The sequence below is a fragment of the Arvicola amphibius genome, chromosome 14, assembly GCF_903992535.2.
Source record: "Arvicola amphibius chromosome 14, mArvAmp1.2, whole genome shotgun sequence".
Lineage (NCBI taxonomy): Eukaryota > Metazoa > Chordata > Mammalia > Rodentia > Cricetidae > Arvicola > Arvicola amphibius.
The window spans coordinates 33803256-33826693 of NC_052060.1; the positions used below are offsets into that span (position 1 = coordinate 33803256).

Below are 23438 nucleotides of genomic sequence, written 5' to 3' on the forward strand. Positions count from 1 at the left end.
CCAGGCAAGCACTCTATTACTAAACCAGATCACCAACCTCCCCTACCAGTTTTGATATAACTCCCTCCTCTCTCTCCTCTCTCTCCTCTCCTTCTCCCCCTCTTGCTCTCATTCTCATAGTATTCATACTTGACTCAACAATGCCTAAAGTCAGTGAGTAATTTGAACTTTCATGCTAAAACTATACAGTGTTCTTAGGACAGAATTATTTTAGTTTACCCTTTTCTTACCTGTATGATGTTTTGCTCTAAAATTTTAAGAAATATTATAGGAAAAGTATATTGAAAGATAAGCTCAATGGATGAAGAGAAAATGAGTCTCTCATATTTGTGTCCATTTTACCCAAGATTGTTCATCTTATGGTCATTAACGTTCCATTATCTATTGAGTCACATGGAAGGCAGCTACAGATGAAGCAGTATTTTTTCCAAGTCTAAGATAATCAATAAGTTTTAGTGGAAGCACATCATATTGCAGCTCTAAGCTCTACTCCAAGAAGCAGAGTTTAAGAAAGCATATTTACTAATAAATCATAATACCACCCTGGACAGAAATGCAGCCACAACTTCAACCTGATTCACATTAGGTTCTTACCTCATAATCGAGAAGAGAGTGGCATGATAAATTACATCATAGCTTTCATATCTTTGTGTATGCACTATATATTTATTTTAACCTTATTAAATGACTTTAAGGATTCATGTATTATTTAAAAGTGGAGGTCAGCAAGATAAGACAGTACTTAATGACATGTACCACCAACCCTGACAACCAAACTTTCTAGAACATTCCATCCATCCTTCGAGCCCACAGGGTGAAAGAAGAGAAATGACTTCCAAAAGCTGTCCTTTGATCTTTACTTACAGACAATAGTGTAGGGTGCATGAATGTCTGTGGTGCAAGTACACACGTACACACACACACACACACACACTCACACACGCACACTTAAATGAATAATAAAATAGTTTTAAACATTTTATGTATTGCTTATTTAATTAGACCCTAGAACTTTAAATCACTTCATTTCTGTTAGTTTATTATATGACATGTTCATATAACAAAGAAATGTAAAACTGATTTCAATGCAAGTAAAATGCATTTTATGCTATATCTTTAATAAAATAAGAATTACATGATAAATTTTAATTTGGAACCTCTGTGTGAGAAAATTCTCTTCATCCAGATTTGGTTATAGCTTCCTTCCCTCATGAAATTTATAAAGGTCTGGCAAGTTCACAAGAGTTAGTTATGTGTCCAGGCAAGTTGTGTGTTAAGAAAACCACAAAATCTGTGTGAAAACAGGTGCAACTTCAGATGCAAAAAGCTGCATAAGTGATATGGAGTTAGCTGATCACTACCAAGGTGTGGAATAGAATGACTAAAATGTATTAGGTGTGAAATTAAGGCTCAATTGGTTTTTAGCATTAAGACTCCCTGATCTCTCCTAATGCCGACAGCATAGACTTCTCAGTAGGAGTTGCCTTCACTCTGTGGATTCTTCTAGTTAGTGCTTTTCTTTTCTTTAATCCATATGCGGAGAACAGGTGTGATTGGCCTATTCATGCTATAAAAGAAAGAGAATATTGCCCTCTTGTGTTGAGAGATTTAGAAGACCCCAAAATTCTTTAGAAATAAGCACTTATTAATAAAAATAAATGTCTTTTTGATGTATTTAGTTTACATCTGACTTCATTTTCCTCTCCCCCCTCTCTTCCCATTCCCTTCCCTTCTTCTGCCCTGCTCACTTCATTTCTGCTCTTCCCCTGTTCCTGTCCAGAAAGTGATAGGCCTCCCATAAATATTAAATATCAATAATCAGTGCATTGTTTTTTTAAAAACTGCTAAGCAAATGTTAAAAGTATTTACTAGCCTTCTTTAATAGAATACTTCTATGGCATATTGCTTGGACTAAAAATAATGATTTAATTTTAACAGTTTGCATATTGTTTTAAGAGCATTATTTATTTCCATCACAGTCTTGGGTAATATACAACTTCAGGAAAGATAATGTACTTATGGTATGCTACCTCCTACATGTTTATAAATACATTGTTTTCTTGCCAAAATAGCTTTGAATATTCTTGTCTTATTAAAGCCTAAGGAACACAGTGTGGAGCACAAGCTATTCTGTTGATGTGGGTAGTTTATAGGTGTCATGAAGCCTGGCTCTGCCAAGTGAGAACTTAATTTGCCTTCCTGAAATCCTGCAATATATAAAGCAAAGGACAGAGTCGGAAGTTCAGTGGAAAATGATCCCTAGACAATAACATAGACTGAGAGAGAGTTTATGACTGAAGCAGAAAGGACAAGGTACAAGTCATTGCATTTATGGTAGACTGAGTGAGACTCAAAATAATTTCTAAGAAAATAGCTACACTTAAAATCAGATAAAAGTTCAGATCTCCTTTTGAATTTTTAAATAAAAACTAAATTCTGAAGGAAGTTGCACCAATATTAATACACGTCCAACCTCTGTGGATCTCTGGTGACATACGGAAGTGCAGATAGGGGCTGGTTAATGACAGCCTGAATGTTCCTGGGTTTTCCTTTCTTTTGTCAGGAAAGAGGTCAGCCCTTCCCTTAAAGATATCGTGTGGGCAGTAAATTGGGATGTCATGGCTTTTCAGTCTCTCTCTAATCTTACTGCCTGGACCTCACTCTGATGTTCCACAAAGCCATTGCTGTGGGTCTCCTTGGGGAGAACTAGAGAACATACCAGGTTGCTTCTCTGCTTTCCCAATGCCCTGTTACCATAATGATCTTGAGAAAAATTGTGAAATCAGCAGACAAATGACTGTATATTTGCTTGCTACTCATAAAAGATAAGCTGGTTAGAGATGGCAGGGACCAGTGATATATACAACTTAAGGTTATTTATAAATATGTATATACATACATAACATCTGACGAATTTAGATTCATCAAGAATAATGCATACAAAGCCAGGCGGTGGTGGCGCACGCCTTTAATCCCAGCACTTGGGAGGCAGAGGCAGGCGGATCTCTGTGAGTTCGAGACCAGCCTGGTCTACAAGAGCTAGCTCCAGGACAGGCTCTAAAGCTGCAGAGAAACCCTGTCTCAAAAAACCAAAAGAAAAGAATAATGCATACATCAAAATATTCTACTCACAATAATTTAGCGACAATTTGGTGTGGTTCGTTGTTCAATTTTCTAAAACATAGACTTGATCATTGTTGTAGTGAAACTTTTAAAATATTATAAAATGAAGCACTGATTTCCTTAAATATTATTTCAAATTTACTGTTTTTAAAATTCAGTATTGGATTATGCTTGGAAGAAGGGAAAATATATGACTCAGAGAAAAACAGTCTATAAAGACTACAAAAATATAAGCACAATTTCATTAGGAAAACCCACAAACTAGTTAAAGAAATGTTTAAGGGTGTTCCAAATAGAATATAGAGAACGCATATTCCTGGGAGATTTAGAAGGAAGTTAATCAGTAGAGGAAGCTGTCTGCTTACAAGAATATAGAATTTTATTGTTTGAAGCAAAGTCATTAAGCTAATTCCTGTTTTAAAGTTGTTTACCTATGTTTTGTCTGGTGCTTATATAACAGTATATCATTCTTATGGAAAATTAAAAAATATACAAGGTAAAAGACAGAGATAATGTGTTGGTGACCAAACTCCTCAGTCTCTCCAAAGAGGATGGATTTAAATATGGAAACAGAAATGCAAACATTTGTAAGGATCCTATTTTTTCCAGTTATAAAACTGAAGATTTGGTTTTTTTCTTCCATCTTTTTCTCCATAAGAGATTATGACGTTTGAGTTGGAATTTTAGGTAAAGAAAAGGAAATGTGTTGTTACTGATTCTGAGGTGTGTGTGTATGTGCAAGAAATACTGGATAATATGTGGAGTGTTGAAGATTTCCCTCTGAGCAAATTACACTCCTTACCTTCATGACAATCTATGTGAATTTTGTCAGTTGAGCTGTAGTGTGTAATTGGCTGACCTTGTGAAATACAGTGGAGACATACTAAAGCAATGAGCTTTGGTAAGATCATAAGGTCTCACTCAGCTGGATTCTAGAAATGATTAACAGAATAACAGAAGACTGAGCCTAGAAAAAGAAAAAAAAACCCTTCTCATTTCATAATTGCACATGGTCCAAAAAGAAGGTAAAAGAATTGCACAGAGTAATGACACCAGCAGAACTCTTTCAAAAAGTTAAGTTCAAATGCAAAGACAAATGTTAATGCTCTTGTTCAATTACAGATGGAAGTGAATGGAATAGAAATGATAGGGAGTTAAAGATGATTGAGTTAGAGATGATTTGCCTATTCTACATAAAACTGCAAACTGAAATAAGTCCAGGCCAGGGACATTTCTTCAAAAGCAATGGTTGTTTATAGAGCCCTGAGACCAATAAAACATCAACATGTTTTTTACCAAATAACAGAGGAGTGTGTGTTACTTACAGTAAATAGCAAAACATTGGCACTAGCTTTGAATAGTATGGAAGAGAAATATGGGAATGTTTGGAAGTAAAGTCAAAGAAGGCCTGTATAATCCCCAGGCACAGGGATGCAAATGGGAAATTTGTTGCACTCCCTGTTTAGAAACGTTCATGGAAGGAGTCTAACCCACTTTCACATGTGATTTTGAACTAGCTCAACCACCACTCTATTTTCTTTGTAAATCGTTTGGTTGGACACTTTAGTGATCTGGGTAGGCTGGGAGATTTGCAAGCTGAAAGAGTAGACTCAGAAGCAAAAACAACTGATGATTCAAGACAAACCTTTTCAATTCCTTTTGTTTTATTACCACTAGCTGTCTCATAATATCAAGTAAAATGGCAAGCTGAAAATCATGTTTGTTGTGTAATCAATCCATTAAAAATAAATTACATACCATGTAAAGCATAGCAGGATTTGTTAAACAATCTTCATTTTACTCTGACATTCTGAGTTTTCAAAATGCTTGCAGTGTATGAAAAACAAACCAATTTTCTTAAGGAAAAAGAAACCATAAGAATTTGTAAATGTATCTTACATATAATCTTTATGGATGATACACTTTACAGAAAAGAAGAAAAAAATTCCACCTTTAAGACAAAAAGTACTAAGATTATACCCAAACAACAAAGTGTGCCTCAGTACTGCAATTCTCCAGCCATCTCTGGCTTCCATATAAATTGTTAATGTGGAGGAAGAAAGGGCAGTTAGAGAATGTAACCCTTGCCATGCATATATATATTTTTTTTTTTTTTTTTTTTTTTTTTTTTTTTTGGTTTTTCAAGACAGGGTTTCTCTGTGGCTTTGGAGCCTGTCCTGGAACTAGCTCTTGTAGACCAGGCTGGTCTCGAACTCACAGAGATCCGCCTGCCTCTGCCTCCCGAGTGCTGGGATTAAAGGCGTGCGCCACCACCGCCCGGCACCATGCATATTTTTTATATTAATACCTATACTTTTTAAAAAATATTTATTTATTTATTATGTATACAATATTCTCTCTGCATGTATGCCTGAAGGCCAGAAGAGGGCACCAGACCTCATTACAGATGGTTGTGAGCCACCATGTGGTTGCTGGGAATTGAACTCAGGACCTTTGGAAGAGCAGGCAATGCTCTTAACCGCTGAGCCATCTCTCTAGCCCCAATACCTATACTTTTAATACTAAATCCCTAAGCATAAGCTTTAAACAGCCCAGCATCAAAAAACAAGAAAAGAAAAGAAACAAAATCAACATAGACTTTTGGACAGAGAAATAAATAATGAAAGATGAAAGTAGAAGCCTATTAAAACAATAGAGCATAGATTGTTTGGCTCATGATATGAGGTGTTTTATATTTATATGGCAAACAGGCTCTTAATAAATGTCCATTTGTTGAGGTGTGGCATACTTCTTACTCAAAGGGGAAACTCTAGAAGGAAGTCCAAGCTTGTGTCTAGTTTTTGCCTGGTCTGTGCTTGACTCTGAATGCCCTCTGTCCGCAACACTCCTACATCTACAGGAAGCCAGGCAGATGTCACAGATCTGCCCACGCTCGTTGGAGGTCCCACAAGAACTGTCAGGGTGGCAGGCACCCTTTAATTAGACACAGCACTCTGAAATCCTCAGTCCTGGTTAATTCTGGCTCCTGTGTACCGTAGACTTGACTGTTAATTTAGTATTTAAGGATATAACTCAATGACATAATCTTCAGTCTATGAATAAGTTTCAAGTATTAACTGTTAGAGGGTTAGAATGAGAACTCACCTTGGCCTCTGGTGCTGTTTCTACTAGTGTATTTTAAACTTCATGCAGCAAACAGAGCAAATGCTCATGTAAGCAGGAAGTATTTTTGATGTCCATCTGTTTTAAAATAAATGAGATGATTACATATTGGCCACAAAATTTTCAGAAAAATACAGTCTATTTTAAAAATCATGTTGTTTCCCCAAAAATAAGACCCAAGAAAATAGTACATGCACACTTTATGTATCTGCAAGAAATAGTGATAAAAGAAATTGCCTGACATTTACTCTTCTATTTACTGACTTGCCTTCATAATCTTTTGAAGTGTGAATATAGCTGAGAGCTCAGAGCTATGTACCTAGTATGATATGATGGGACTGTATAATATTGGAGTAGTAATGTTATCATTATGTTCAAAAATGACACTTTTAGGAGTTTCCCCTAGTAAAAATATACACTCTGGGCACTAAAATAAATTTATATTATGTCAGTAAAAACGAAAAAAAAAATGTGAAGTGTATAAAAGTAAGGACATAATCAACAGGTTATTTACCAGAACATAAAAGAAAAGATTTTTTTCAGAAAATCACAAAATAGCAAAACACTGTCATTTTGATTAAAGGCAACAAGCTATTCATTGCTCTGAATTTCCATTTTGGGAAACAGTTGTGATTTATGACATATAGTTGTTCCTGAAAGTAACATTAGGACATATTGTAGCCTAGAAGCTGATAGGAATTCCAGGTACTAATAATGATGTCTACAGATGTTTTGTCTACAGTTCTATTGAGTTAACAGGAGTCATTTTCAGACTCAGAATCATCACAGACTACCCGACCTTGAGCTATAATACTACTTACATTTATGATTCTCTGAAAACTGGGTTAAATAATTTGTATCAGCTGTGACCTCTTGAACAATGAGTGTGTCTCAAACACTAGTCCATGGCACAAAGCTAACCTCATAGCTGTACTGACATATACATACTTAAACACAAACACATACATGCATGCACACACAGACACACAGACACTCTCATACACAAACACACAGCTAACATCGTTTTTAAGTGCTGCTTACCTTTGTGGTATGTAAAGTTTGTTAGGATTTCTCTGATAGATTTATTTCATTTCCATGTTAGGAAAAGGAAACATCTCTTTGAAAAATATTTACAAATTTGAAAAGTCACCGCTAAAGATACTGGTGCATTAGAACAAATGGTTAACTATGTAAGCATTCAGTTTTAATTAAGTACATAACATTTGTTAATACAAAATGTAAGGAAATTATCAGTAATATTCTTGACAGCGGATGCAATTCTATGGAATGTAGCAACACAGAAATTGATCAAGTGTGTTTTCCCCTAAGAATTACCAATAGTTAAAACTAGCAAAAATATTAGAACCTTTGACTTATTCCACCTTCCAACTTGTTTTGCGTTAACCACGTTACCTCTCTAGTATGACTATCTTAACTCTTAGCATTGAAATAGCAGTATTCCCATTGGGTTTAAAATTACTTATGTGGACTACTAAGCTTGTAGCTTCACCTTAGTACTCAACAGGGCAACTCATAGAATATAGATCTCCAGTCATAAACACTTCACAGTGTAATCATAGTCTTGTAAAAATAGTTATAATTTTAAATTTCTCATTTAAAAATTAGAATAATAATGAGAGGGTATCAGAGCAACAGAAGCAAATAATACCATGTAATGACTAGCAAGTAGTTGGTCTTATTAGCAAGTAGTATCAGTCATATTATTTTCCAATTATACATAAACTTTGCTGAGTTATAGAATCCACAAGAATACCTAAAAAACACAAGTTGTATTTTATTGTGATTCACCGTCCCTAAATCTGGTTCTCACTGAGTTTCTCATTACAAAGAAAAAAGCAAATAAGCAATCAAACACACACACACACACAGACACACAAAACCAAACAAAACAAAACAATGACCATAACTATAATAGTCCTTGTAATTGCTTTCTTTCCTAACTTCAGGACTAGAATCTTATAATGATTTATCTCTGAACCTATGTTCAAACATATGTGACATTAAGGAGGTGCTCATTCCTCTGTTCCTTATTTGTGCCACACTTGTAAGGACGACACATGGAACCATATATGTTACCCAAATCCCAAAACAGGACTAGGAAGGCACTCCTAAGAGTTTCCTTTTCACTCACTGGAGTAAGGCTGTGGTAGGATTGAACATTGAGGAAAGGCTTTGATTGCTGTGAAAAAATAAAATGGGCCATGCTCTTAATGTTTACAAATTTCTTAAAACAGATGAAAGTCAGATTTAGTATATTGGAGCTGAAGCCTTATTTGATTTCTTTGGTGGGATTATTTGGGAAATACTGGCTTTTCTGACACACCTTGCTGGTTTTCTGTGCCAGGAGAGCCAGGAAAGCCAGAAGCAAAAGTTCCCTCATGATTCTGTTTGCTGCTAGCAGGTCATCACGAAGCTTAGCTGAAGGTCAAATTAAAATTTTAGCATATCAATTTGCAGTCCTTAAGAAGGCATGCTACATATTTTTATAAAATTGTGAAACAACTTTTCAAATAATCTTCCTATTATCCTGGATTTAATTTCCTTAATTTTTCATGACTCATTTACAAGTGTGTTTTTAAATGATCTAAATGATTTTGATATATGATTTATTGTGTATTATATTAATATTATATTATATATTGTAATATATTATATAATACTGTATATACATGCAAAGTAATATGCTAACTTTAGTTCATCTCCCTACCTTCAAACTCGGCCTTGTCCTTGCCCTTTTCCTAGTGTAGAAGACAGAGCACTGGGTAAGAGAAACAAAAAGACCAGACTCCATCTCCTTGACATTCTACACAATATCGTCACAACATCTCTTAGCGCCAATGCAGGACATAGCAAACATTACTCATTTAACCTCATCAAGGCCAGACTTTTTCACCTGAACAAGCCGCTATCATTAAGGATGGAGAAATGAGAAAGCTGAATGTAAAGGTTATGTCCTCCAGTTAAAACATAAGCTGGTTGAGAGAACAGGCATGTACCATTGTGATATATGCATCTATCATCTTAATTCAGAACAAACTGATGTTAAATAAATGTCACATTTAAATTTTGATTATTCTTTGGGTTGACAGATTCTAGTCCCATATGTTTTTTTTCTCTTTTCACTATTGCATATTAGAAGGAACTGTTCTAATACTTAAAACTGATATCTCATCCTTTTTGCATTCAAAAGAAGTTCACTATCATATGTCAGAATAGAAAACTTACCAAAGTATTAACATCAAGAATTGAATTTTCTCTTCCTCTAATGCTTCTCTTCAAGAGAACTAGTGGGAACTGATCTCAGTGTGTCTCAGTATGTGTGGATATTCGAGCAAAGTCAAAACAGACTGCCACAGAGCTTTACAGAAGGTGTGGCAATCTAGATGGACCATGTGTCTAATATTAAGACGCAAGTTATCAGCAGATACCATTAGGATACTGTCATTTTAACAAGACTAGAGTAACCTTTCATGGGTTCCATAGATATCAACAAGCATGTAAACATAAACAGGAACACCCTTTTTTTTTTGGTTCTAGCTATCACGTTTCTCCTCTTTTTCAGATAATGCTTAAAGGACTCTGCAGAAATTCCTGGTATTGGATAGACAGTCTCTGCTGTTGCCTTCCTAGTCCACTGCCTACAAGATTTGAATTATTTGTCACCACCTCGAGAATCTCCCATGATTTGCAATGGTTACATGAATGCTTGGGAAGGAAAATTTGCAACATCTTACTACATGTTCTCCATGGCACCCTAGGGAAAGAAGCCGGAAAAGACTCACAAAGCACTGATTTTTAAAATGAATCTTATTGTGAGGTTTCGGAGAAGCTTTCGAACACTTATTGTTCTTTTAGCTACCTTTTGCTTGGTGAGCATCGTCATTTCTGCCTACTTCCTGTACTCTGGCTACAAACAGGAAATGACACTCATTGAAACCACAGCCGAAGCAGAATGTGCTGACATCAAAATCCTCCCTTATCGGTCCATAGAGCTGAAAACCGCCAAGCCTATTGACACATCCAAAACCGACCCCACGGTCCTCCTCTTTGTAGAGAGCCAGTATTCTCAGCTCGGTCAAGATATTATAGCAATCTTGGAGTCCAGCCGTTTTCAGTACCAGATGGTCATTGCTCCAGGCAAGGGAGACATACCACCTCTTACCGATAGTGGCAAAGGGAAATACACGTTGATTATTTATGAAAATATTTTGAAATATGTCAGCATGGACTCATGGAACCGGGAGCTTTTAGAAAAATACTGTATCGAATACAGTGTTAGCATAATTGGTTTTCATAAAGCCAACGAGAACAGCTTACCAACGACACAACTGAAAGGTTTTCCTTTGAACTTATTCAATAATCTAGCTCTGAAGGACTGCTCTGTGAACCCGCAGTCTCCTCTGCTGCACATTACCAAAGGCCCAAAGGTTGAAAGGGGACCTCTTCCTGGGGAAGACTGGACGATTTTCCAATATAACCATTCTACCTACCAGCCAGTGCTTTTAACGGAGTTACAGACAGAGAAACCCCTCCCTTTCTTGTCCAGCAAAACACTCTATGCCACAATAATTCAGGATCTGGGGCTTCATGATGGAATCCAGCGCGTTCTTTTTGGCAACAACTTGAACTTTTGGCTACACAAGCTCATCTTCATAGATGCCATCTCCTTCTTGTCAGGAAAAAGGCTGAGTTTGTCCTTGGATAGGTACATCCTTGTGGACATTGATGACATATTTGTGGGGAAGGAGGGAACAAGGATGAATGTCAAAGATGTGAAGGTAAGACTGTAGATAAAGGATAACTTAATTTGTGATTTGTTGACTTTGTGGTTTTGATAAAACATAATCTTTAAAATACTTTATACCATAATCACTGATTCTAGCTACTGCTTAACTATTGTGCACACACACATGAGCACAGACATGCACATGTGCAAACAAGACCCCCCCTTTCTTTCTCTCTCTCTGAACACACAACAAAGTACAATAGAAACAATGAAATATCCCAGAGTGTAACTGAGCTGCATCCCCTGAGTTTGTTTTATGTCAGTCCCAGCCAAAAGCCCAGAAATGATGCAAGCACCGTTTCAGCTTTCCTGAAACATTTATACATCGCAAATATTGGAATTAACAAAAATAGTTTTAAAGGGCTTGCCCTTAATTAAGAAGCTCTCATTTTTATCTCTTCTAATTTATGATATTGTTTTGGGAAAGAGAGCGGTAAATGTTGTTGTTCCATTGCTAGACTCATTGAAGCCAAGCAAACTGACCCGGTGACTGCTACTAAATATAGACGAGGCCAACTACAAAGCTGAGCAGGGTGATGCACTTCTATTCGAGCTACTTAGGAGACTGAAGCAAGAGTTAAAGACAACCAGTCTAAAGAACATACCCAGAAGGAACGAACAAAAGTATAAAATAGAGTACACAAGGTTAACTAGTCTGAGAATAATTTTCTAAATTTCAGTCCAACATTCTCATATGCCATTTCAATGGTATCTTGTCTTGGTTTGTATATAACTAAAATGACCCTGTGCAGAGTATTTTAGAAAATATAAACACAAATTTTAGTAGCATTAGTATTATATAAAAGGACAAAAGTTTGCTGTGTTGTCTTTCTCAGTCCTGATATTTAGCTGTTGCCGTGCAATGATGAACCCTACATGCTACTTCAAATAACAAATAATATTTAATCTAAAATGTTATAACCACTAGTAGATAAAGAATTCATACCAGTAACACTAGTTCACTTTTAAAAATAAAATTCAAAGTCTATGAAGATCAGCAAACTCTTTCTAATGAGTCTCGGAGCAAAACATCATGATTTGGATATAAATAAATCATTCGGATCAGATACAAAGTGTTTAAGTGGTAGCAGTTGGGAGTTCTCTTTTTAAATGAATTTATTATTCTCTTCAATTAGTTCAAGTATCAATGTTTTATCTTAAATTTAAAAGAGGTCATGTGTTTCAAAATGCTCTCAGAGTGTTAAATTTCTAATCTGAAACCTGAGAACAGGAATTTATAATTTGGACCTAAAGAACAACATAAATCAAAAGATTTTTAACATTTAATCTAAATTAGCGAACTCAAATCTAGCTAGGAAATTTATTTGTAAGGAAAAGCTGATGGTTCTTCACCAATGCTCACTGGATATGCAAAATACTGATGACTTCTTAAACTGTGTAACCCCAAGCAAGATAATAGAATACTGAAACTAAACAAAGTTGTGAAATTTTTATATACAAAAAGAGCTGAACATCAGGCTACCGGTAGTGGCAAACACCTTTAATCCCAGCACTTGGGAGGCAGAGGCATGCAGATCTCTGTGAGTTCAAGGTCAGCCTGCTTATATGCTTGTAAGGGCTTAGCTAGATCATGTGGTAGATCTATTTCCAACTTTTTGAGAAAATTCCACTCTGATTTTTTTTATATCGGCTGTATCAGCTTACGCTTACTTGCTTATTATAACTTTCTTCACATCCACACCTTCATTTATCATCAGATATATGATATGTTGTTTTATTTCTTTTCATTTATGTTGATGGGTGTTTGGGCTACATACATGTCTTTGTGCCACATGTGTGCCTGCTACCCATGGAGGCCAGAGGAGGGCATCAGATCCCCTAAAATTGGAATAAGATGGTTGTAGGCTGTCTACTGTGAGGGTACTGTAGATTGAACAAGGGTCATCTAGAAGAACTGCCAGTGTTCTTAACTGCTGAGCGATCTCCCCAGCCCCAAGGCTGAGACCCTTACATATCTTCAAAAACTATTTCTCTTTGACTATCTACTGTACATAAGACAAAATGATGTGATCTAATTAATAAAACTAAATTGATTTAAGGTTCCATATGATCCACCCAAAATTTACCTCTTCTATACCTATCTTTACTAGTTTACAATATACATTATTTTTGTTTGGTTAGTCCACCTTTCTACTCAACTAAATCTTCTGTATTTCTGCTGCTGTAGTAAGGAGGCCGCTTGTTGGTTCCCAGCTGCTTAGCTCAAAAATAATCACACAGAAACTCTATTAATTAAATCACTGCCTAGCCCATTAGCTCTAGCTTCTTATTGGCTAATGCTTACATATTAATTTAACCCATTTCTATTAGCCTGTGTATCTCCATGTGGCTGTGGCTTCTCAGCTAAAGTTCCAATGTCTGTTTTCAGGGGGCTACATGGCTTCTCTCTAACTCTGCTCTTCATTCTCCCAGCATTTAGTTTATTTTCCCCTGCCTAGCTCTGTTCCCCTATAGCTCTGCTATAGGCCCCATGCAGTTCCTTTATTTATCAATGGTAATCAGAGTATACAGAGGGAAATCCCACATCATGCTTAAATATAATTTATCAGCTTCAGTGTCACTACTAAAATTCATAATATTCCCATTTAAAATAATACAACGAAGTGTTATAAAGTAGAATAATGATTCCTAGAGGCTAGGAAGGAAGAGAGTGGGACACAGAAGGTTATTGCACAGTAGGTACTAATGTCCCATTAGGATGAAGAAGGTCTAGTGTTCTGCAGCCCAGTAGCAGGATGCCTATAGTTCATAATAATCTGCTTTAAGTTTTGTGGCAAACTAGCAAACAGAAACCTGAAGTCCACAGCCATAAATGATGGAAAAATATTAATTTCCCTGACTTAATTATTGCACAGTGTATATACTTTGAAATATCACACTATACCAATGAATACATAACATTATCATGTGTTAATTAAAAAGAAAAAATTAAAAGATATCTCAAGTCCCATTTCTTTTGCAAATGTAGCATGTTTTCTAATGAGCTCACAAGATCAGCAGGTGTGCAGCAGTGGGCGTGAAGGGTGTTATTCCAACATCTTCATTTGGTACCATCAGATGCTGTGCATATTGGTTTCTTTTCTACATAAACACTGATTCATGCTATGAATTTACATCTTTTAGTACATACAGTTTTAAAGAGCAGAAGAGAAAGGCTGTACACAGAAAATTTTGACTAATTTTGTAGAGGTCTAGTAGTGCTCGTGTGTGTGTGTATGTGTGTGTGTGTGTGTGTGTGTGTGTGTAGGTGTAGGTGTGCAAATGCCACAGTGTGTTTGTGAAGGTCAGAGGACACCCTGAGGTGTCAATCTCGACTTCCACCTGTTTGATACAGGTTCTCCTCCTAGTTTGATGCTAAATATACCAACCAGCACTTTCTAGTTTACTTGAAAGAGCAGTCACCAGTCAGGATATATTTCATCACAACTTTCTTTTATTTAAATTCTTAATCTAAAGTAATCATGATAGTCTTTTTCCATTTGATTTCTGTGAGGTAGCACAGTATATTTAGCTTAGTGAACTGAAAAAACTGAATTTGCTCCATAAGGAGACATTTTAAGAAAACAATGAGATCTTTTTCATTTAAAAATAAACTTTCAAAGTCAGGTATAAGTAAACATTTTACTGAGAATGAAAAACATAAAAAACTATGTACCATGAAAACATCCATCAAACTGGGTATTCAGTGGAAAATATATTATATATGCTAAGTGAATAATTTAGTTTAATATGTGTTATTGCTCATTTATGCATGTTATCTTTTCTTTTAAATAAAATCTACAAAAATATTTCTGGGAGCACAGCATGGAGGTCCCTGTGCCCACAGATCTTCAAAGAAACCAGGAAGGTGAAGCACCTAGGATCCTTCTTTCAAAGGGAAGAGCACATAACCTGTTTTTATAAAAGGCTGAAAATTGGAAGTAACTAACAGTTTGGTTAATCTGTATTATCTGTTGGACCAGGCCTTTTCAAGGCCCCACAAGCAGGACCAGAGATATCCAATCATCTAAATGACCCTTGCATTGGGAACTGCCCAAGCTCCCACAATCAGGATTGGAGATACCAAATAATCTAAACAACCATTGCATTATCTATATAGCTAGGATACCCAAAGCTCCCATAACCAGGATTGGAAATACTTAATAGTTAAGTAACCCTTACATTATCTATATAGCGAAAAGCTCTGCCAACCTCCCACAAATAAAATCAATGGTGGCTAATATCCCAAATGGTCTCTGTGCTATCTATATGATCCAAAGCAGGCCAGAGAACTTCCCTAGACCCATAACCTAATACAGGCAGTTGAACCCATTTTTAAAAAAGAAATGTCATGTTACTGAGTTGAGTACCAATCTAAGTTTTGTGTGCACTGGAGAGTTATTACATCAAGAAACTTCCTTTTCAAATTACACCGTGTTTAAATATGTTGGAAATAAACTGCCTGATATCAGATACCCCACAATCTTGATCAAGGTTGATAAGGAGGTGAGACCCTTTTGTGAGGTCTGCCTGACACCTACAGAGAGCCCCTCAAAACATGCGCAGTGCAGTTGCTGAACTTGCTAGCAGAAGGAGAGTAGGCACACAATGATCTGTAGCTCAAGAAAGAATTGTGTTTCATATGACCAAATTACTATTATTACAGGAAGAAAAAAAATGTGACAATATCTTTTCTTCTAAGAAACAGAAACAGCTTAATGGGAGATGTGGTTTTAAGGCTTCAGAGAAGAACTAATAGTGTACTAGCAGCCTCAGGTAAAGAATGCTCAACACCAGTGAGGCAGCCCAATCTGAGCCTTGGCTGGCAGAACCAAAGTCTTTTTAAAAATGGTGAGTTACTGATGATAACTAAAGGATGCACTAGTGTACATAAGCAGCTGTATGGCCAGATCTTGAGGGAATTGTTTAGAACAAGGCTATAGAGCTCCATCGGTACTACACAAATAAGACTTAGATCTGTTGGATATCGAGTACCACTTGAGTTACATAGATCTGCAGCTAGAAGATGACATGATTTCAGGTAAGATTAAAGAAAAACAGATATGTGTCACTAGATACGTTTTTGACGATACAGTTAAGTCATCTACAACCTTATCTATTATCACTTTTAGAATATTGATTCTATGCTAATTTTAATATTAATATTGCTAAGTGCTATGCTCATTTTATGCATGGTCAGAACAGACAACAGCACCAAAAAAAATAATGTTTTATATTTTAAGAATGAATAAAGTGAAACATAGCATTATGTAAATGCATGTACATAAGCCAATAATAAGTAATAGAAAAAATGCATAGTATAATAATTTGAGTAATTCTGCTTCAGTTTATATGATTCTGGTTTAGGATCAAGTTTGCTTACTGGGGCCAGTATTAAAGAGTTAACTTTGACTGTGTTCATTATCTTTTCACTTCAGATTATACAGAGCTACAATGACAATGTAAATTTGCTCACTGGTGGTGAGAATCAAATAAGATAAGGAGTAGGAAAGAACGAGATAGCCTAACTGGCCATTTGGATAAAGTAATCTCAGCTCTGGGGTGATCAGGAGAGCTCATGACTTAAAACTGCCTGGAGTCCCCTGTGTGTTCATTGAAGAACAAATAAGTGGAAAATTCAGTAGCCGCTATGAATCAGTCAGTGGCTACGAAATTGTGCACATGGAAAAGTACTGGAAAGAATAAGAGTATTAAAAAGACTGGAAACTTTACTGACTTTTAGCCCTGCTAAATGCAGGGCATCTGAGTTTAAGCTATCGAAGGAGAAAAGCTGACTGTTTGCTGTTTTCCCAACAATGTGGCAGTGTACAGTTAAAATACTTGGGTTTAATAGTTAAAAAACACAGTCACAATAACTAAGGGAAATGGATCAAGTAAGAACAAATGTTGGTTGAACTATTTAGGACACCATGGAAAATCAGTTTCACAGAGGCTAAATTAATCCATGGGCTGAAACCACTGTCATACTGGAAGCCTCTTGTGGGTTGGTCACTGGGGAGAAAGAGAGAAGGAGAGAGCAGTGTAAAGTCAGAGGGGAGGAAACATGGGATGACTGACTAAGAACAGTACAGTACTCCTGAAATAGAGGAGGCTCATTCATCAGAACATTTCACTGTCTTTAGTTATTGATGACCCTTTAAGTAATAATTTCCATATGACTCTTGACATCACTGTGAGAGGTACCAAATAACACTCTCATAAAAATCCCTGAAATTTAGAATACTGCATAGTGTTTGAGTAGCAAAAGAAAAAGGGAGCTAAAACTTCACATAATTATCCTACTCGGAGATTAAAGTCTACTAAGATGGTTCTTTCTTATTTTCATGTTCACTGTCTTTCTTGATGGCACTGGCCATTGTAAATGTGCTTAATTTTTAGATAGAAATACATATGCTTTATCCATATGCTTTCATGTTAATCTGTGTCCTGGTTATAAAATCAATATTACTACGGTAGGAGTTTTTCATCTATTGCTATTGTTTTAAGTGTGGAATTGTGCTGTATACTTATTTGTGAGTCCACATACACATGTGTGCACATACAGTGGCCATGGTTTGATGTTGGCTATCTTCCTCTATGTCCTCAGCTACACCTGATTTTTTTTTTTTTTGAGACAGGGTTTATCTCTCAAATGAAAACTCACTAATTTCCAGGAACTGACTGGCCAATGAGCTCCAGGGATTCTCCTATTTCTGTCTCCCTGTCCTGCTTATATGTGAAGAACACCACTCAAAAAGGAAAACAAAAGAACCATTGTCCCAGGCGTATAGTGTCCTTTCACATGGATCAGTGTTTACATGGGTGTGGCAGATCTGAACTCAGTCCTCAAGTTTGTATGCAGAACACTTTCCTGACTCAGTCTTCTCCTCCGACCCTGAATACTATTTTAAATATATATTTATTTTTGTCCTGCTCTTTTCATTTTTGTTTTGATCAGTTCCTTGCCCATCTGAACTGCATGTGCCACCTCTAAGACCCTAAAAGTATATTTTACAACAAGACCTGTGGCAAATGAGTTTTATGTTGAGGATATTCTGTTTTTAATTGCAAATTGGATTTCATTCTAAAGATTAAGTCCTCCCTGAATTTATTTGCACTCAAAAAGGCCAGATGGTAATGGGCCTTATACAAATATTTAAGTGTGCCTTGATTAGTTTATATAATAATTTAATTGCTGAGAGACTAGCTTCTTGAACATGGGGGTGGGGGACTCAGTTGCAGTTATGAGATCTTGTTTCCTACTTGAATTACAGTTGTGTGTACGTAGAAAAGGAAAAAAACATTATAAGGTATCCTGCTGAGAGTGACCAAGCTCTCAAAGTCTGAGAAAGGTGGAAAAGAGAACCCTTAGATAGGGTAATCATTATCTTTGTGGGCAAATGCTTAGATGCTCTAGGGAGAGTCAAGATGGTATTTTCTTTGCATTAGTATAGCAGTAATATATATATATATATATATATATATATATATATATATTTATAAATTAATTGGCTTAGAACATAATTTTTCTTCTCAGCCTAAACCATGATGTTTTTGTTATTATAATTATCACCTTTTCACCAATGTGGTTTCATATCTAAAATATGACTAAAGAGAAAAACAAAGCAAAAAACAAAATACTCCTTTTGTGCTCCTGGTGGAAATCCATAGTTTTTCTGAATAAATTGAATTATAATGGAAAATAGCACCTTGGTTATACAATCCTGAGGGAGCTGGAATGTGTCACTGCTGCTATAAATCAGAAAGCAGGCTAATGCTTTAGATCAGCTTAGTTTAGTCTTGATCTTTCACTCCCCTGTGTGTTACTTGTGTAGAATAAATCCATTCCTTTAGTCTATTGGTAGGGTTGATCATTTCCAACAAACATGTCAATCCAAAAATAAACACACAAAAAAAGGCAAAGAAAAAAATCAAAATAGCAAACCCTGTAGTTCTCACTTTAAAATAAATAAGGGTTAGTTTTTCCAGGGCCAAGTTTGTTTGACCTCAGCACAGTAACACAGATTGAGATCCTCTCAAATATCATGTTCCAACATAAAGAAGTTCTATTGTTGTACAGAACAGAGAAATTCCTAAAGCAAGGCAAGTTAAAATGCATTGGTGGGTACATAGACAGGAAGTTATAGCAAGATGAGGGAAGCTTTTCCATAGTCTTTGCAGGCCAGCTGATGACATTCTTAGCTTATGGGGTAGTAGAAGCTGGTAGTGAGTTAAGCTAATAGATTGTGAAAAGTTTTATTTATGATATTAGTCACAGGTAGTATTTCAGACACAGAGACGGACAATGAATGAATGTTCACAGGACTAAAGCTAGCTGAGATAATGTAATTGGTTCTGAAATATCCCAACATCTGCACATCATTGCAGTGCTCTTCAACCAAACAGTCTCTGCACACACAGCTTCTCTCTGGGAAATCTCCTTGACAAACAACTAAACAACTACAATAACTCTTCCTCAATCAACTATTCTTCAGGAGTGTTACTTATTATCAGATGCTTAGCATTTCATATATTCTGGAGAGCATACTACCGCATGTCTGTTACTTCTTCGTGGTAGAGTAAACTTTACACACACCATTGACATCATTATGCATACCCTTACCCTGATGCTCCCAATGGTAAGTCATGTTTTTCCACTGGAGAAAATCCAGCATCCTGAATTTGGTGGGTATCCTTTTGTTTAATCAGTCGTTACATGTGGAAGTGTCATTAAACAATAAATTGTTTACAATGTCACATCGCCCCCTTTGGCAGTATAGATCTTCACCATATATATTATCTACAAATAGTTTTCATTGCAGTTATTTTAGAAGTTAATCCTTTTATAATTTTACTTCTACACCTCCTTCACTAAACTTGTTCTCATGGATCCTCTCCCCAATGTTAAGACTGTCAGACTTTTAACGTTTCGCATTTTCTTCATCATAAGGTTGAATGCTTTTGTTCATATATTTAATTACTCTTCTTTATTCACATTTTTTGTACAGCCCATGCTTTTCTCATTTCAATTTCACATTTTTGGTCTTTATGAGGTTTTCCCATGTAAGATGTAGTTTGATGTTTTCAGAAGACACATGTGCAATAATTTTTCTCTACAAATCAGACATTGTTTCCCTTTACGTGTCTTAATGTCATTATCAGATTTATAGAAATATTTAAATTTTACTATAGTAAAATACATCGTTATTTAATAATTATGTGTGATCCTTTGGGAGCGGACTGTTCACTGACTTTGGACTTTTGAAATAGGTTTTTGCTATATAACCATGCTTGCTTGGAGCTCGGGGTCAGACTAGCATCAAACTCATGATCCTACCATGGAATAGGATTGAAATCACTTTTTATTCATGTTTTGTCTATGCTACATGTTTTTAAAGTGTTATTTTTTATTTGTTATTTAAACAGTCTTTAAATTATCAAAGCTTAGATATTTTATTTTGACATGTTTCAAAATTAATAAATAATTTTGTTTTGATTAGGGTTAGTGTGTTTCAATTTTAAACTATCTTTGTGAATACTGAAGATACAGCTGAGTACTGACTGACTACTCTTTCAGAAGACCTTGCTTCAAATTTCAGTTCCAACCTGGTCACTCAAAGCTTTCTGAAACTCCTGTTCCAAGGGATCCGACTTCTCTTGTGTCCTCTGTGGGCATTCTATCACAAAGTGCATAGACATACATGCAGGCAAAACAGCCATATACGTAAAACAAAAATAAAGAAGCATTTATAAAATAAATTACCTTTGTGAGATTACAATGTTTTTATTTCCCTGAAATTCTTCTATTTTATTTTTTAATATCCTTGTTTATATTATTAATAAGGTTTGCTAATACAACTATGAAATTAGTTACCATTTGATTTTATAACATTTTGATTTAAATTAGTCTTTTGTTTTATATAATCCACCATTTTAATTCAAGTGTTTAATAGAGATTGGTAAATTCTATTTTTTTTCTTCACCTTCTCTGGTCTGTTTTCCAGTTCAGTGTTTGGAACAGTCTTCATTCATTCTCTCCTTCTATAATTGTTACGCTGATAGCCTTTTCCAATTTTCTTGAAATTTGTCATCAGTAAATGAATGTCATAATTCTTGGGTGTGAGAAAGTATATATCTTCAGTTTGAGTGGTCAGAAGTCTAGAAATTATGTTTGCAAAATCTGTTAATTGTGTCTCTCAGTTGTTTTGAATTTTTTAAGATTCTGTTTGTTATTCTAAAAATTTTAATATTTTAATATCTCCATTAACTGATAAATTTACTAACAATTTTATTATTAGTCTCAGTCTAAAAAATTTAATATTATAACCATTGTGATTTTCTTGAGGCTTTAAAGAATTTAGAATTACTACATGTTCCTGATGAGTTAGACCTCATTTGTTACATTATAAAACAACTAACATCATATTTGAAATATTTTTTCTAAGAATTCTTTTTCATCTGGTAGTTTTATAATCTGATCTTTTTGGTCATCAAATTAGTGTGTGTGTGTGTGTGTGTGTGTATATGTGTGTGTGCGCGCGCGCGCTTTTTTATTTCCGGTATCTCAGTGCTGTATCTTTTAGAAATAGAATAAAAATTGATTTTGTTATTTTGTTGTAGTATGAAAATTTTAATTCTTTTCAGTGGTGACTCTAATCATACCTCCTGAAAATAATAAAAAAAGCAATATTCAAAGACATAATAGCTGTGACTTTTTTTCAGAAATCAATGAATGACAATGATTCTCCAATTCATAAACCCTGTTCTTAAATGCTGAAACAGAATAAACCCAAATAAATCTCTGCGCAGGTACGCTGTTAATGACTCAGGAGAACACAAGCCTGATTGCAACCTTCTGATTGCTTTCTTCAGGCAGAAAACTTCAGTGGCATCTGCCTTCTCAAAAACAACAATGGTAGCAAAATACCGAGTCACCTTTTCAATGGATGTGTAGTGCTTTCTTAGCTCAAGAAAGAAGTAAAATTTTCTTTGTTTCTCTTGGTTATTTTTAATATGGAAAGCAAATGAAGAGGGGACATTTTTCAGTTTTTAATTTTTTTAAAAAAAAATCTGGCGTGAATGAAGTTCCTTATATTTGGATATAAGTTTTACTGAAGAAAACTTGATTGAGAAAAATTACCTTTGGAAGATTATAAAATAGTGTTCAAAACACTATTTGTTGAGGAAAAATGACTTTTCGCTGTTAATTACAACTCTTCATTAACTGCAATTGTGTGTTCGATATATCAAACTGTGGGCCTCGCATACCTCACTAATCCTAATCATCTCAACAAACAGGCTTCCTGTGTGTGGAAATTAAATAAATCAATCCACGAACAGTGCTAAGAAGAGTGCCTGGACATAAAAGCTTTTTACTAAATAATATAGAATTCACAAGAAAGTTTATGATGAAAATATATTTTGATTTTGTTCCATGGATTCTAATAGTTCACTTATAGTTTCTCACTGCAGCACTCCAGAGGTTGGAATATATTGTAAACTGATAACACCATTTATTTTATTAAGTAATTTAATGCTAGCTGAATTGTTCATATGAAGATCACTGTATCTAATTTGTCTAATTAGCTAGTGTATGCAATTTTAATGAAACCTGGAGTTCATCACCAGGAGATGTTTCAAGCCTCTCTCATAAATAACAAATACACTAAGGAATTTCCCACCTGATACTGCTGTATAAAGATATAAGTACATCTTTGAATAGTTTAATATGACAGAAGTACATTCAATCTTACATTCAGTCTAACTTTTACAAACCATTCAGTGTGGTTGCCAATGTTTATGCTGAGATTAGAATGCATCGGATCTTGACATAACTTGGTGAATGACCCAAATCCTTTCTTCCTGCTCTAATGATTTTGTTCATAGTTAGCACACAAAATCAAAACTTTGTGTTTATTTACTATGTGTTATGGTCAAGCATTAGTGATGATTCAACTATTTGTGTTTCTTTCTCTTGGTTTTTCTGTCTTTCCTGTCTTTCTTTCTTACTTACTTTCTTAGAGAAAGGTTCTTATTTTATAGCACAGAGAGGATAAAAATTCAGTATGAAGCCCAAACTGATCTCAGTCTCTAATCTTTTGTTTCATCCTCTCTAGAACTGGACTAACAAGCCATGACATCACACCCATTTGAAACAATTCACAATCATTCCTTAAGGTTAAAAGATGTGATTACTATAGTTAAGTATACCATTAATAATTATAAAAAGAATTGCAATAAAATATTGAAATAAATAGTATTTGTAGAAATATATGCAAAATTTCTGTGTTCACACATATTAATTTAGAGATACACACTCAAGTTTAACTTGAATATCTAAGATACATATTTTAAATTACGGGGCAAAATTTGTTGAGATTATTTG

The 23438-nt window shown here is 35.3% G+C and overlaps 1 protein-coding gene across 1 annotated transcript in view; it reads left to right on the forward strand.

Annotated features, from left to right (window-relative positions):
- Positions 1 to 10067: 10067 nt before the first annotated feature.
- Ndst4 (N-deacetylase and N-sulfotransferase 4) overlaps positions 10068 to 23438 on the forward strand; it is a 233409-nt gene continuing 220038 nt past the window's right edge. The window contains exon 1 of the mRNA XM_038311564.1: positions 10068 to 11045. Within this exon, the coding sequence (XP_038167492.1) occupies positions 10068 to 11045 (978 nt within the window). The remainder of the gene's footprint in view (positions 11046 to 23438) is intronic.